Source organism: Callorhinus ursinus, unplaced genomic scaffold, assembly GCF_003265705.2.
Source record: "Callorhinus ursinus isolate GAN/ISIS: 27379988/994484 unplaced genomic scaffold, GSC_fseal_2.0 scaffold10, whole genome shotgun sequence".
In the NCBI taxonomy this organism is placed as follows: Eukaryota; Metazoa; Chordata; class Mammalia; order Carnivora; family Otariidae; genus Callorhinus; species Callorhinus ursinus.
In genome coordinates, this window is record NW_027397072.1 from 832557 (window position 1) to 849337 (window position 16781).

General features: G+C 45.2%; 1 protein-coding gene across 1 annotated transcript in view; it reads left to right on the forward strand.

Annotated features, from left to right (window-relative positions):
• SNTG2 (syntrophin gamma 2) overlaps positions 1–16781 on the forward strand; it is a 199764-nt gene that overhangs the window by 37669 nt on the left and 145314 nt on the right. The window contains exon 2 of the mRNA XM_073896924.1: positions 11074–11211. Coding sequence (XP_073753025.1) covers positions 11074–11211 — 138 coding nt within the window. The remainder of the gene's footprint in view (positions 1–11073; positions 11212–16781) is intronic.

A 16781-nucleotide genomic window follows, 5' to 3' on the forward strand; every position in this document is an offset into this window, starting at 1 on the left:
TTCCTCTGATCCTCGCCTAAACTTTTGGTTTTGTTGTTTTTACCAATCTGTTGGGTATGCTAAGAAACTTCATAAGCGTTTTGAGGTAATTATTCTCATTCAGTTCATAACCTCCTGTCTTTTCCTGATAAGCCGGTGTTATGTTCTGCAGGATTTCTGAGTATTCATCGTCAGCGATTTGGAATTCCATCTGGTTGTGATCAGAGCCTACATTCTGACTGACAGTGATTCTTTGTGGTTGAATTGGGGCGGCATCCCATGGGGGCTCCGAAACGAGTTTTGTTTTGTTCTGAAAGTAACCTCCATGCTGCCCCCCGCACCGTGGGGCTCGAGCTCAAGACCCTGACATCACAAGTCACAGGCTCCTCCAGCTGAGCCAGCCAGACACTCCTAAAATGAGTATTTTTAAAATTCACAGCTTTTTCTTTCAGGATTCATAATCATGTTTTGAATCTTCTGTACCTTTGATTATTTTCCTCTTATTCTAACAGCAGATGGACTAAAAGGATTATACCCAAATCTCCAACTGCAGTTTTAATTGTTTGTCTGCATTTTTTGGGTATTGGGTTTATATTTAGAATAGTTGTTGGAAATGTGTGTGATCTTGACTGTTGAATCTTCTTGATTTATTGTTCTTTTCTTTATTTATTTAGTATTTTAGAGAGAGAGCGAGCAGGGAGAGGGGCAGAGTGAGAGAGAATCTCAAGCAAACTCCTCATTGAGTGCGAAGCCCGACGTGGGCTCGATCTCACAACCCTGAGATCTATGGCCTGAGCCAAAATCAAGAGTCAGATGCTCAACCAACTGAGCCACCCAGGCGCCCCTTGATTTATTGTTCCTTTTATCAGTGTTTTGTTGTCATGTTTTCCTTATTGTTGTTGCCGGAATATCTGTTCTTTTTTTTTCTTTTTCATATATGGGTTTAAATTGGTTTGACCCCCTTTGGGGAATTCATATTTCCCTAATTCATGTATCACTGTCCTTTCCTTCTCAACTTTTTTGCATATTTTCATGTGTCTTCAGTTTATTTCTTGTCATTATTTTGTTGTCTGCAGATCTCATGTGAAAAGCTTTCAAACTTGAAACAACCACTTCCCTTCTGTCTGTGGGAAATCTGTTCTTTTCCAAGATAAACAGTTACATTGTCTGCCAATAATGACAATTTTTTCCTCATCTTTCCCAGTCATTAAACAGCATACTTCTATTTCCTGCCTTATTAATTTAGCTAGGGATTTTTCAGAACAACGTCAGACAGTAGTGATGGTAGTTTAATAATTTTTGACACCTGTTAGCAAGATTATCAGATTTTTCCTCCGGTTTATTTAGGTGATTTGTTGCGTGTGGATTATTAGGATATTCTTTTGCTGACATGTAACTGTCTCCATGTATTTGGCATATTATTCTTTTATTCTACTTCTGAACTGATTATTGGGGAGCTAAAGACAGTCTATTTATATTCAGAAGTGAGATTCATTCTTCATTTATTTCTGTTCTTTCTCTGTGTTTGTCAGGTTTTTAATTTTTCTGTCGGATGTGGTGAGAGTAATTCCCTCTTTCCTGTACTTTGAAATCCTTTACGCAGCATAGGATTTCTTTCCTTGAAAGTTCAAAAGTCTGTACCCATTACCCATCTAAGCTTTGAGTCCTTTATGAAGAAGGCGCTGATTAAATTCCGAGTTTGTTCGTTGTCTGAAATCTTGCGTTCTGACGAGTCAGTTTCTACGGAAGGTTGTGACTTCAGGGAGACTGTGCGGCGCTGCGCCCCTCCCAGTGTGGCTTCGTTCCTACATCAGCCTCTGTCATCCACATATTCTTCTCTACTTTGGTTTACAGGCGTTCAGTTTCCTCAAGTGGCACTGCAAACATTGAATTCAAAATTTAATAAATCGTCTCCTGATTCCTGTGATACTTTTATTTGGCATAACGTTCCTCTGGTTTCCCCAGCTGGTCTCTATTGTTAGCAGCTGTATGTTCCTAAATACGCACTGCTTCGCCCCACTGGTTTTCCCACTTCTCAGCGGTGCTGAATTCACAGGCTGGGTTTGTGTGTCTGCAGCAGCAGCCCGGCCACATCTTGTCCTTGCTCCCACGCGTGGGACCCCAGCACACTCCCACGGGACACACCCCTGATCCGTGGCGCATGTTTTCCGGCTGTGCCCACGGGCTACCCCTTGGCCCACGCTTCATATGTACACAGGATGCATAGAAAACACACGTGTATACAGCTGGTTCCTCCTAGGCTCTCTCTTCCTTCCCAGACTGGATGGCACGTGGCTGCACGTGACCCACAGGATTGTTGTTGTTTAAAAGATATTTCACGTGGTTTCTGGTGCGTGAATGTCTCCATTCCCTTGGTATCAGGATTGTGAGGCTTATCTCAACAATATTTTTTTATTAATTCCGTGGATCTGAGCTGAGATCAAACTTGCTATCTAACTCAGAAAACCTAAAATATATTTTATACATAATACCCTCAATGAGGTGTAATTCACAGACCATACAAGTTGTACATTTAACGTGCACGATTCAGTGGTTTTAATTATACTTACGGAGCTGTGCCAGAGCATTCCCGTCAGCCAGAGGGAAACGCCACGCCCTGGCTGACGGGTCCTTGCACCTGCCCCATCTCCGCCCCGGCAGCCGCAAGTCTGTGCTCTGTGGATTTGCCTGGTCCGGAGCTTCTGTGGCCTTTGGTGGCTGCCTGCTTTCATCGGCGCAGCGTCCGCGAGTCATGTCTGTAAGAACTTCATCTCTGCCGTGACTGGGTGTTATTCCATTCGTCACTTGATGGACATTCAGGTGGTTTTCACCTGCTCTGAGTGACACTGCTATGGACACATTTGATTCTGTCGGTTCCGTACACGGCAGTGGATTTGGTGGGTAGTGTGGGTGCTCAGTGTTCGGTCCCCGGGGGGAAGGGCCAGCTTTTCTGCAGGCGCCCAGGGTGTCCTCAGCTCCTGGGCTTCACCAGCACCTGCTCATCTCCACCTTCTGATGACGGCCACCCGAGGGGTTGAAGTGGCGAGAAACCTGTATTTTAGACATACTTCTTGTGTTCAAAAATGACAAAGTTTGAATGAATGAAAAGCCTAATGGAGAATATAAAAAGTACCCATTCCAGCAGAGACAAAAAACTACTCAGCATTTCAGGGTAGAACTCCGCAGCCTTTTTTTCTATGCATGGGTGTGTGTCTGTGACGTTCTTCCCCAGAAGAGGCCCCTACTGTCCTGATAGGTAATTCAGTAGATGTTTTCTGCTTTGCCACGCAAGCCTAATGCCAGTATTTACTACCTCACTTCATATTCTTCTGACTACAATTACTCAAAAATATATTATCGGATAAATGTGTTGCAAAACCATTTCTTTAATCGCTCACATTGAACACTTAGGTGGTTTCATATGTCTCACTATTGTGAATGATTTTGTAACACATTTATCTGATAAGTATTTTTGAATATAATTATTGTTGGTCCCTTAAAATAAAGGCAAGCATTAAATTATTGAGTCAACATTTGTGAGCCTTTAAACTGTTCATCAGGAGACTGTGAAATGTGTACCACTTGTGCATATATACATGATTTTAAAGAAATACATGCCCTTCCTCAAGCTGAGAAATTATTTATCATTGGTCAAATTTTCCCTCATTTTTGGTCAGAGTTGCTTCCTTATCCTTGGTGCCACTTTATCATCTTTATTAAAAAAATACTCAAGTGCCTCAGCTTGATTATATATATAATATCATATATATATTATATATTTATATCTATATAGATATAAATAAACCAGGATCAATTCAGGGGTCAGAATATTTAAAGTGAACTATTATCATCTTTAATTGTTAGGATATTTGTGCATTATTCATTTCCATAATAATTTTTAGCCAGTTGCTTCTTCTCTAACTACAGCCTGATAGAATGAATCTATCCGTTTCTGCTACCAGATTGAAAAAAAATATAAGAATAGATTATTGTGGAAAAAGAATGCAGTCATGGCATAGCTAGATCTGCTTATGAAACGCACAGTGACTTCTCAAAGTACTTTCTTGGAGAACCCTCTTGTGGAACAGGTAGCAACCGCAGTGCCCTCAACCGTGAGGACCGGGTCTTCCTGAGGTCGTGGGCTCCATCAGCCTAGCTCCCACTCGTTTTAATAGCGTCCAGATGAGCCACATGTGCCATTTTCTTTTTTAATACAATGAGTCCAACTATAAAGGAATTCACTGTGTTTATGATGAAACTGTCTTCTGAAGAACATGGTTATAGAGGGCCACCAACTGTAGGATTGTCCCGACTTGTACAGTCAGGTGCACGTCCGGTTTTGTGAATGTTCCAGTTGATGCTAGTGAACCTGCTGAATTCAGGAACTCAGGCCATTGTCGTTAAACAAGTCAGAAGCTTATGCTTGATGGAGTCAGAGTCTGATGTGATATGTATCCCCAGTGAAATGTGTGCTACATCAGTAAAATTTAGGTATATTGCTAGTTCATCATCTGTTTTCCAAGTGCAGTTTGTTCTTCCCAAATGGGTCCATGTTTTGTGGAGGAATGACATCTTTACTCACCAGTACACACCTGGACAATCTATTCCTCTTTGCAAATCCACGTGCGTGTGGAGAATGTGTAAAGCACCTGCAGACTCTGCTTCTAAAAGCAGCGGTACCTCTTATGCAGTAATGAGGGTTTGTCTTTAATTTTGCTTTTTGAAAGGGGTGATAAATTATCACGTAAAATATATAAAGAACTGTTTAAAATATATATATATATATTAGGGGCACCCAGGCGGCACAGTCAGTTTAGCATCCGACTCTTGGTTTCGGCTCAGGTCGAGATCTCAGGGTCATGAGATCGAGCCCCGTGTCTGGGTCTGCAATGAGCGGGGAATCTGCTTTCTCCGCCCCTCCCTCCCATGCTTTACTCTGTTTCTCTCTCCCTCTCTAAAATAAATAAATCTTTAAAAAATATGTATCTATAAAGAATTGTTTTGGGGCGCCTGGGTGGCTCAGATGGTTAAGCATCTGCCTTCGGCTCAGGTCATGATCCCAGGGTCCTGGGATCGAGTCCCGCATCGGGCTCCCTGCTCCTTGGGAGCCTGCTTCTCCCTCTGCCTCTCTCTCTCTCTCTGTCTCTCATGAATAAATAAATAAAATCTTTAAAAAAAAGTAATTGTTTTGACAACTTCAACAGTAGTATCTGAGTGACTGACAGTTGAATTCTAGAAACGATAAATGGTAATTCATTTGTTTTGCTTTGATTGTTTTAATGTCTTTTATGGCTATCAAATGTGTATACTATAGGACTTTTTTCCCAGTAGTTTACTCACAATTGATTGCATTTTAAAATATAGTTTAAGCAGGTGGATATCTATTTTAAATAACATTGAAATGCTATTTGTGTTTGTGTGTTATCAAATCCAAGTTATTCAAATGTTATGCCATTTTGTTAGAGTCTTCTGATCTTTGTGACTTTTATAGCATTCTTTTTTTGCAGAAATAGAAATCAGTTAGCAGCATGAACCCTACCTTCTTTACCCTAAAAGTACATTATAAGTAGGTCATTACTGACAGACCTTGCTTGTTTTCTTTGATAGCTCTAAACTTGCTGGGATGGGGAGCCAATCACCTTGTGTCAGACGGCTGAATGGCAGTTACTGGTCAGTGTTACTGATTAAGATTTGATTTGAAACAACTTTTAAAAACAGACATTTAAGAGACCTAATCTGTGGCACTTTCCTGGATTGTGGGAAAGTATATGTCCCGCTTCGTCACACCACCGGGCAGCCGTGTCTCTGAGAATCGAAGCCGATGCTGTCCCAGGAGGGTTGGGCGCACGTTTGCGTCTGTGTCTTTCCATAGCTGGGGTAGTGAGGGTCCGGTTCTGAGACCCTCCTGGCTATAACAGATGGCTGCCCTGTCTGGACTTGAGCTACCTGAGGAAGGATGTTTGTCTTCGAAGAAGTGAGGGTGTTTGCATCCCCGGTCCTGATTCTCATCCCAGATCTGCCCCCCAGGGCTTGCCTTTGTGTGGATCTGGGCTCCCTTCTTTCATTTCTAACCAGCCAGCTTCCCCATGGTTGCTCTCAACCTTTCTGCCCGCGGCTTTGGATGCTCAGCAGGTGATTTCAGGGGCAGCCCAGTTTAGAACCCCTTGCCCGGCCCTGAGCTTCCGGCCTCGACGTTTCTCTCTCCTTTTTCTCGTTCGGTACCTGTGCGCCCTCCTCCATCGCTCCCACCCAGCCCACCATGGCTCTGAGGTGGCTGCCCTTTCCCGGCCTGCAGGTCCCTGGAGAAGCTCAGGGACAGAGGTGGGGTCTCTAACTGCCTTCCCAAAATCCACGAGGATCTACCGATCTTGTTAGTCTATTGCTGGTAGGGAACCGTCTCCTAAGGTACAAATTTCCCTTGGGTTCCAAATTAAAAATGACTTGGGTTTTTTTCTATAAAATTCATATCATACTTGATGGCATGAATCATTTCAAAAGATGTGTTGGAAACACGGTTTCTCATGCAGCTGAAAGCATAATGGCAGGTGTAGGTAGCGGAGGGCTCCTCCTTCTGCCACCGTGACTTTGATGCTAATTACGCTTCAGGAACGCACCCCGTGACAAGCGGGGCCTGCTGGCTGTCAGAGGAGCTGTTCGGTTTCTGAGTTTGCTTGCCGTTCACTTTGCTTTTCCTGTCAACTCTGAATCAAGTGAAGTGGATGGATTTTCACTGGAAGCTAATGTTAATTTGCATTTAGAGGCTTGCCGAAAAAGGCATGTCTTCTGTCGATGTAGATCCTGGAGTGTGTGCAACTGGGTGGGCCGAGAGCAAGTGAGCTCCTGGCCTCTGGCTTCATGCCTGTGGCCTGAGTGGCGGGTCCCCCTCCCAGGTGTGTGCTGGGGCCGCCCTGGTGGGTCCTCGGGCGAAACAACGTCTGGCTGTGGTGCAGGTGCCCAGTCTTGCCCCTGTGGTTCTGCTTTGTGCACCTTGTTAGAAAAGCCCGATGGTCCAAGAGATTCTGGCTGCACAAGTTTCCAGCTTAATCTCAGCATCTCTGGAACTTGGGAGGGTCTGTGGGACTCTGACTCCCCAATTGGTCTGTTGCTGCCCCCGTGGCATTTCCTCTCGTTCCTGGTGGGCGTCCATGCTGCCGCGAGCGTCCGTGCTCACAGGGGACCCTGGCTGGGCTCTTGGGCTGTTTTTCTAACTCTGGGCCATTTTTACCCACAGTTGTAACTCTTACAGCTTGACGATGCCAGAGTTGTTCAATTCTGGGATGCTATCAACAATAACATGAATAAAAACCATTACTTTCTGTAGCACTACAAAGGGCAGGGAAAGCAGCCAAGGAAATGGGGAGAGAATGTCTTGTAGTTGGCATCCTGATGGCGTGGGCACCAAGTCCCAGAGAAGAGTCCTGTGGGGACCCGTGGCGGACTGCAGACACTGATCCCTACCAGAGCAAGACCCCCACCCCTCCTCTGCCCTTCCTGGCCCCCAGGACCCCTCCACTCTAGGCATTCCAGGTCTTTCTGTTGAGGCCCAGCTGATGCACATCCTGACCGGAGCTGCAGTGACCAAATAGATCAGTTCTGGGACAGTTCACACACTTTTCTTTAATTTTCCTGTGTACAGATATTTCTCTTTTTAATTAGTATTCCTTTAATGTTTTCAATAAAGGATTCAGTTTTCTCCCTTGAACTCTTCAAGTTGTTTTGGTGGATATATTCCTGGGTATCTAGTGGATTTTTGGAGGAAATTCTTAATTTTTTTCTCTTGGTTCTATTGTGTAAATATGCAAATTATATTTGCAAAATAACTGTGAATTTTTATTATTGTATATAAATTATTTTTATTGTTATGTTAGTCACCATACATTACATCATTAGTTTTTGATATAGCATTCCATGATTCATTGTTTGTGCATAACACCCAGTGCTCCATGCAGAATGTGCCCTCTTTAATACCCATCACCAGGCTAACCCATCCCCCCAGCCCCCTCCCCTCTAGAACCCTCTGTTTGTTTCTCAGAGTCCATAGTCTCTCATGGTTCGTCTCCCCCTCCGACTTACTCCCCTTCATTCTTCCCCTCCTGCTATCTTCTTCTTTTTCTTTTTTTAAAATTTTATTATGTTATGTTAGTCACCATACAAGACATCATTAGTTTTTGATGTAGTGATCCACGATCCATTGTTTTCGTATAACACCCAGTGCTCCAAGCAGTACATGCCCTCCTTGATACCCATCACTGGGCTAACCAATCCCCCCTTGGGAATTGGAGGGGGAGATGAACCATGAGAGACTATGGACTCTGAGAAACAAACAGGGTTTTAGAGGGGAGGGGGGAGGGGGGATTGGTTAGCCTGTGATGTATATAAATTATTGTGTAAATATGCAACTGTATTTGCAGATTATATTGATCGAGTGTGATTTTATCTAGCCATATAAGTGATTTCTGACATTTGCATACTTCCTGGTTTTATTTGTGGACCTCAATATCACCTGTAAATATTGTAAATGCTGTTGAATTTTTATACCTTTAAACTCTTTTTTCCTGTCTCATGGGAGACAAAGTTGTACAGAAAAATGCTGAATAACAGCAGTGAGGTGGGGATTGTGACCATTTCATGTGAGGTTTTTGGAGGGGTTTAACTGGTCACTCTTTTACAAATTCACAAAATTACTCTTATTTCTGCTGATTTTAGGAGCACTTTGTATGTTCTGTGTATGAGTCTCTATCAAATATATCTAATGCCAAGATCACTCACTCTATGGATAACTTTTTGATCTCTTCGTAGTATCTTTTATTGAACAGAATTTCTCAATTTTATGTAGAACAATTAGTCCCTTTCTCTATTAGAACTTCAAGATTAGAACATTTCCAGGCTAGAACTGTTTTGCATGCTGTTCAAGTCAACTTTACTCTGAGTCCATGGAGATATTTTCACCTGTTTTCTTTTAAACGTTTTGTTGATTTACTGTTCACATGTAGCTCTGAAGTCCAGCTAGATTTGATTGTTTCCTAGGCTCTGCAGTGGGGCGGTGAACTCATTTTTTTCCTAGATTCTTTCCGGACATGACTGTCATGCTGCACTTATGACAAGCGAGGAGATCACACATATGTGAATTTTTTTCTGGACTATGTATTCTCTCTTCTCCACTGAGCTATTTTTCTTGAGTAAATACCCCATATTTTAATTGCTACAACCTCAAAATAGTTCTTGATACTTGGCATTATAAGTCTTCAGCTTGGGTGTTCTTCAGGATTGCCTTGACTATACGTGACTGCGTTTCTGTTTGAAATTTAGAATTATTTTGTCAGTTTCTAACAACTTGCTGGTGTTTATGATTTTGTGTTGTTTTGAATCAACAACAGATTAATTCAGAGATTAATTTAGAAAGAAATGACTTCACAGTACGAATCCATCCAGTTCATGAACATGATCTGTAACTTATTTAGGTCTTATTATTTTCCTCTCAGTAACACTTTCAAATTTTTAGTGTAGAGACCTAGTGTGTCAGTTTTCATTAGTTGGTTTCTGGATACTGGCAGTTGTTAATGCTACTGGGAATTATATCCTGTTATTTCAGCTGTTATTATTTGTTGCTGATATATTGAAACATACTTTCACAGTACTGTCATAATACACCATTAACTGGTAATGATGTTAAGGCCATAGGCTAAATGTCCAAATGTTCATGTGACAGACATAGATATAGATACTTTTGAATTATCTCCATGCTTAGAGATTCCATCTGTGAACTAGCTTCATTTTTCTTCTTTCCTTTATGCATCATAAATATTTAAAGTATATATTTTATATATAATTGCACTGGTCAGGAGCACAGTGTGGTATTGAAATGGCAAGAGTGAACGCACATCTTTTTCTCAGCCTCTGTCCCTGGAGGAAATCTTTCTATAATTCAACATGGTGAATGACAAGTGCTCTTAGACTTTTTTAGCTGTTTTCCCGAAGGTTAACCTTTTAGATTTAACTATTAATTTAAAGAACTATTAATTAAATATTTAATTAATATATAACTTTGTCAAATGCCATCTTTGGAATTTGTCAGTGATCTTGTAAGTTTCTTCTTTTTCTGTTTCTGTGGTTGGTTGCCAGCCTCGGAGAGTCCTGGTACGCATGCCCCTGCGTGGGCTTTCCTCATGGTCCTGGCCTGAGGGAGCAGCTCCTGACACCTCACTAAGCATCCCGCCTCCCTCCTCCCTTCCTCCTGGCCTGCAGGGTGACCGCCTAAGGCTGTGCAGGCAGCAGTCTGCATGCGGCACCTGGTGCTCCAGACGGACAGAAATACCAGCCTGCTCCACCCCTGAGACCCGCCTCCTCGGGCCTGGCAAGGGGCGCCCAAGTGAAGCAGGGCACCTTTAGACGCCGTTGACCGTGACTTGCACACACCAGGAGGCCACCTCTAGTTTGTCCAGAGGTGTCTGTCCGACTTTCCATTCTTCGTCTGCTGAGAAGGCCTTTACCTGTGGACGTCCCCTCCTGGTCTGCGCTTGCTGACAAACCCAGTTTGCTTTGCCGTGCGGCGGGGGTAGGAAGCCCGCCGGGCCCCAGCCCTCCGGGAGCCAGTGTGTGGGCCCCACTGGGTACTTCTGATAAAGTCGGTTTCCATGTATTGATGAGAACTCTGATACACGTTTTGCTGATTTTCAGCATTTCCTGGTCCAGACCAATAAATCTTCAAACAGTTACTATCTGAATCTTCCGAAAGGGGTGGTTATCATGCAAAGAGCTTTGGTAAAAGTAGGAACTAAAGGCTTTCTAAAGTTAGAAAAGTTGATTTGAACAAAATACTAATATTTTCAAGCTTTTAAAGAAAACCCTAATTTTCTTTTAAAAACATGTTTATTTAAATCCTGTAAAAGCTATTCAGAAACAATTACTCAGAATTCATACTTAGTGTGTGTTAAATTAATGAAGCCGTGGCCAGATGGTTGCAGCTGTGCGGTCCCCACGTGGTCCGTCCGGGTGCATGTTCTGGGGGTTGTGGGCGAGTGAGCCGTGGTCCTGCCACCACACCCGCGCCCGCTGCGCTCACACCCTCTGGTGTGTTTCTGCTTTGCCCCACAGACCAGAACTGGCATTGCCTTGCTGCACCGCGAGGGGTCTGGAAGCACCTATGACGTCCGCCTGAAGCTGACAAAGGAGGTCCTCACGATCCAGAAACAAGACGTGGTCTGTGTCGGTGGGAGCAGTCACGGCACACATGTAAGTGCCCCGTGGCTCCGGGCTCTGCGTAGATGCGCCGGGGAGGCCCACTCGGGGAGGCCGGTTATGGCCTCAGGACTGTTTGCTCCCCTGTTATTTAAACACCCCCAGCTGCAAAACAAGACCAGGTTTCTGTCTCCCTGCCTTCCGTAATTTCCTCGTTGATGTGTTTTCCGGGAGGAGCTCTCCCCACACACCACGGTGTGCCGTGGGACACATTCTGTTGGAAGTGAAGACAGAACGTGAGAGTACTGTACTTGCCGAGGGCTTCCTCACATCTGAAACCACGAGCAGCGACAGACAGAGCGGGCACTCGCCCGCGTCAGGTGTCAGCTCTGCCCTGGTCTCCGGGACGTGAACATGCGCTTCCACGCTAAAGCTCCGTCCTTCTTTTGGCTTCAGTCACAGTGAACTTTCCTGAAGGGTAAGAAATGTACTGACCAGATACAGTAAAATATCAAGTAAAGATTAGGGAAAATAATTTTGGCCAGTTTTACATCAGTTTAGGTCAAACAGGACGACCGTAAGTGATAGAGGAAATATGCAGTATACTCTTTTAAAACCATAGTCGGTTTCCTGTTTTCCTTCTTGTGAGCTCAAATAATTGCAGGTATAAATATATAAACATATATATATATATATTTCTATAGAATCAACATTTCACTGCTCTGTCCTTCGAGTATCCCTACCCAGGACCTACAAAAACTGATATTCAAGAAATCATGTAGCTGAAAATAAGTTGTTTGTGGTGTGTTTTTGAAAGTACCCCTGAAGCGTTCCCATTCCCCGGTTCACAGCTGGGTCTCGTAGAGCGTGGGCCCTGGAGACTGCTTACTTCATCATTTTCTGGGTCCTCATGACCTTCACCTTGGAAACAAAGTAAACAGGGCACTTGCTCCCCATGTCTAATCCCCAAATCGGTGTTTCCTCAGTAGGTGCAGGTGCTTGCAGAGTGTGACCTCTTCCCTGGGCAGGCCCGATGCGGCCTCCCTCGCCCCCTGCAGAAGCAATGCTGGGCTCATGTGTGCGTCTCACACACGTGCGGCCCCTCCCACATGCATGGACAACAGAAGTGCTCCTGTATTCCACGTGAACCGCCCCCCCGTGTTGCCCCAGACCCATGTCTGCCCCTCTTGTGCCCTTTTTGGGTGTCTGGTCCCATTCTGGATGCTGCCTGTGGGTCCGGGACAGGTGAAGTCACCACAACAGAGGGCAGAGGACAGCTGCTGCCCTTTCCTGCTACTATTCCCTGGGGCCCCCGGCAGGGTCGGAGGTCAAGGGTCACCAATCCCTCGTTCAACCTACTGTCCCCCCACTTGTTCTGAATACTCAGCAGCAGTGGGTTTGGGGAGAGCAGCGTTAGAGAAGAGTTTGTTACTGTTTTAAAAAATTATCCTTCTTCATAGTGAGTCCATAACCTGTAGAGAATCCCACACAACTTATAGCAAAAAACATTCGATGTTTCTATGCTAAATTGTCCAGGAAAAGTAAATTACGTTGTTTTATTCAAACATCAGATTCTCTACCTAAGGTTAAGTTCTCCCTCCTAGGAGAAGTGAGTGTGTGTTCACACTTGCAGAGTTGTGTTTATAATTTCCAGTGACTCCTGGATGCCCACGAACAGCCCTGCTCTGAGGAGAGCCGCGGGGCACACGGACTTGTGTTCCACAGCGGCCGGTCCCCTTCCAGCGATCTCTGCCGGAACATGCATCCCTGGGTTGGATGGTTTCGGAGGCAATTTGGGGAGAGTTTTGTTTGCAGGAAGATATGATCCACTCCTGAGATCAGAACCTAAACCGGAACCCTGAATTCTGCAGTTGATAAGAATAACACCATCTTGCCATGAGAATTCATCATGTGTTGGAAGAACAAGAAGAACTCTTTTTAACAACGGTCACAACGGTTTTTAGAGTTCAAGTCAGAGCCCCTCTGGGGGGTCTTGGAGCAGCTGCTCCCTGCATTATAGTGTTGAGTGTGTCCAAGGTACCTGCACCAGGAACCTGGCTGACCATGATTGTTTTCCACTTAAAATTATTCTGAAGGGCAGGAGTGGAAGGTCTGATCAATCCACAGTGGATCAACAGAAGGAATGATGGAGCCTCATGCCTCGCTGAACCTGGAGTCTCTGTGTGGGTCCCAGAAGATGAAAATTGTCAGATTTGGTGCAACACATATTTACTGGGTACACAATATAAATATTAAATTCTAGCAGACATTGATTAGCTTATCAGTTGGACCCCAAGACTTGGAGGCTAAACCTACCGTGAACAGTCATTGCTGGCGTGCATGATTCTGTCCCCACTGCCAGGACATTTCTGAGTGTGTTCTATACCCTAATTCACCAAAAACCCATGGCATGGTTATGCAGTAGGTGCATCTTGACCCCCACGTCACAGGCGACAGCGTTTAGGGCACGGGGTCAGCTCCTGCGTGTGCACGCGCCAGTCACACAGCCCGAGCCCGAGAGTGCCCGCCCTGCTCGCCAGGCCCGACATCATGGTCCATGCTCGCGTCAACATCCGTGAGCTTTGTGATTCGGCACCGGCCCTGCGGATGCACCCAGAGGGAGCTCGGTTCTCTGGGAATGGACGGCAGAGTCTGCACGGAACTCCATTCCTCCAGCTGCATCCACTTTTTGGGCTGCCTGTTCCAGAAGACACTGCTGGGCAGTGAATTTGAACCTGCTGAAAAATAACCCAAGTGTCGGTTAAGGACAGGTGTTCTTCTCGTCACAAAAGAGAGAAGGCAAAACTAAATTTAGTGGATTTTTAAAATCTGCCAGGGCAGCACCGGAGTTTCAAATCTGCAAACTCCTATTTCATTTATATTTCAATCCATAGCAACAGGACATTTTGAATGTTGAAAATCTGAGGATTTTCTAATTATCTTCTAAAGAAAGTGTGTGCTTTGTTGGGGGAAAGAACTAGCTTTTTCTCATGTTTCAGAGTTTTTGTTTAGATTGTTTTATTTTTATAATCCTCACTGTACATGTGACACATTACATTTTCCTTAATTGTGAGTTTATGCTTGTGGTTTGAATTAATGTGGTGGGAACATGCACACAGAGACAACATCGTAATAAATCTGTGTTGTATTCACTACTTTTAGCGACAGTGAATGTACTTGAGAGGGTTCCGTGTCCTCGTTTCACTGTTTCAGACATGAAGGTTCAGGAGTCTCTGAGCTCAACTCCCAGTTAGTGGCAGAGGTCAGGCAGGATCTCAGTCACTCCTCTGCTCACATGGGGCCCAGGGGATGCACCCAGGAGCCCCGCAGGAGGACGAGCCAGCGGAACGTCCACCGCAGAGGGGAGGAGGACTGCCAACCTGGCGCGAACGGGGCGCTGGTGTCCGCCCGCACGCACAGCCTGGTTTGGCGTCTGCCTGACACCTTGGGAGGCAGTCCAGGGGCTGGGCGGGTACAGGACACCGCGACTTTCTCCCGGGAGAGTTCCAGGAAGTCACATCTTCACAAGCGGACTTGAAGACCGGTGCAGACGTTGACCTAAAATGGCCAGGTTTGCATCGCAGGTGTTTACCATGCCTCTAGACACGAGAGGTTATGGGAGTGGGGCAGGGGAGAAGACGACCCAGCAGACCTGCGAGCAGGGAACGTCTTGAAGTAAAGATGAAAACCATGCGCGGAACCGGAATCTCCGGGTGTCGGACAAACAACACATTAGACACGAAAGTCGCAGTCTGGGAAACGTCTGAAGAACCCCATGTGAGCACAGACGGGAGACCCTGGGCTGGCGGGTGCTGAGCGCAGGTGAAGGGGGGACCCCTGGAAAGAGCAGCAGCACCGCCACCGCCGCCGCGTGAGGCAGAGCAGCCCATCTCACTGGTGGATGAAAGGCGCCCGGCCCTGGCTGCAGGAGCCTGGCAGATTCTGGGAGGAGAGGGCGAACCCTGCAGTCTCTCCTCTGCTTTGCTATCAGGTGCTTGCTCTCCCCTCTCCCCTCTGTGTGTGTTGGGGTGGCTTCACTCTTGTCTTCCTCGTGGGCAGGTTTTGTCTGGCGAGCGTCACATCTATGTACCGACTGGGCATCTAGATTAGTTCCAGGACATTTTGGCTCCGCATTCTGGGCTTCTCGTGTGCTGGCCTTTCAGCTTTTCCCCTATAAGTATGTTAGGTCGTGGCCCACACTCTGACGTTCCGGATATTTGTAGGTTGGCTTTGCCACACCCTGTAGACTTCACATCCAAGACCATGCCTGTTTCCACCTTCCCGCACATATGTTTACACGCACCAGAAGATGCATTTTGGAATATTTATTTCCTGGGTCCTGGGTGTCACTTATCTTGGTAGAAAGAACAAAGAGTTGATCAGTTTTGAGCACAAAACCCATTCCCTAGAAACGGATCTGTGAAACTCTGTGAGGGGGCCACAGAGCGGCACGGATGGTCAGCTCAGCTTACAGTGCCTTCCAGAAAAATCGTCAGCCCCCGCCTTTTTTGCTGAAAAAAAGGCTTAAAGTTTTTAAAAAGTTAAAAAGTTTTAGAAAAAGGAATAAGGAGCATGTAAATTAAGATGTGGAAGAACATCTAGTAGTAGAGTGATTGGCGGTTGCCTGGCCGTTCCTTCAGCGATTCCTACAGATTGTTCAGGTATATCACAACAAATGAACTTAATAAAATCATTTTCAAAAATTAGGTTTATTTCTTACATAACAAGTACTGTGAGGACTATTAACAAACTGATATTTTAGTTTGGAGTGAAGAATTAAACTTGTCTTAAACTTCCCGAGACAGATGGATTTGTCTCACCTGCCGGGGTGCTGATAAATTCTGTGCTCAGCTTACACGACTCCGTTGTTGTTGTTTGTGATAAAATAGACATTATTACCACCTTTATCCACCTAAGTTTATATCCTTTCTCTAGTTCCTTTTTGCATCCTTGTCTTTGCTCCATGAATCAGGAGTCGGTAAATGTCAAAACATAGTTTGGGATTAAATGATAAAACAATATTTTCTTTAGGACCTTATCTCTTATGTTTGTGAAAAACACGGCTGGATTGGGTTGGAAATGAGTTTATTGAATAGTTACTTTAGATTCCAAACTTCATTCCCCAGAAGTCTCATTATACATTTGATTGAATTCATAATTCGTTCCTCCGGTAAGTGAGAGCAGCCCCCAGACACCGAAGGGAAGCATGTTTATGGGGCAGGTGCGTCTCGCTGGAGGAGGTCCTCCGCTCAGGAGCACGGACTCTGTAGAGTGTGCTCGATGAAGAACAACGGGCTGGTTGAATTAGAAAATGCCTTGTGATGACATTAGCATCTGCATATGTTAGCAGAACCGCTTTGGAAACTTCTCCCAGGACTTTAAGTTAATGTGTCCATCTCTCGCTTGGCTGTGAGGTCCTGAGACATTGGGAGCTTGTTTGGAGGTTCTAGCAGGGGAGCGCAGCTACTCGTATACCCTTGACCGAAGAACGGTCCTCTCCTCTATCGGGGAAGGTCGTCCTCTTCGACCGAGCGCGCAGCTTCGGGAGGGACGCACATGGAGCGGTGAGGGAGGAAGGGGACACCCGCCTAGCCAGCCAGATCAGCCGAATCAACCCTGGCGAT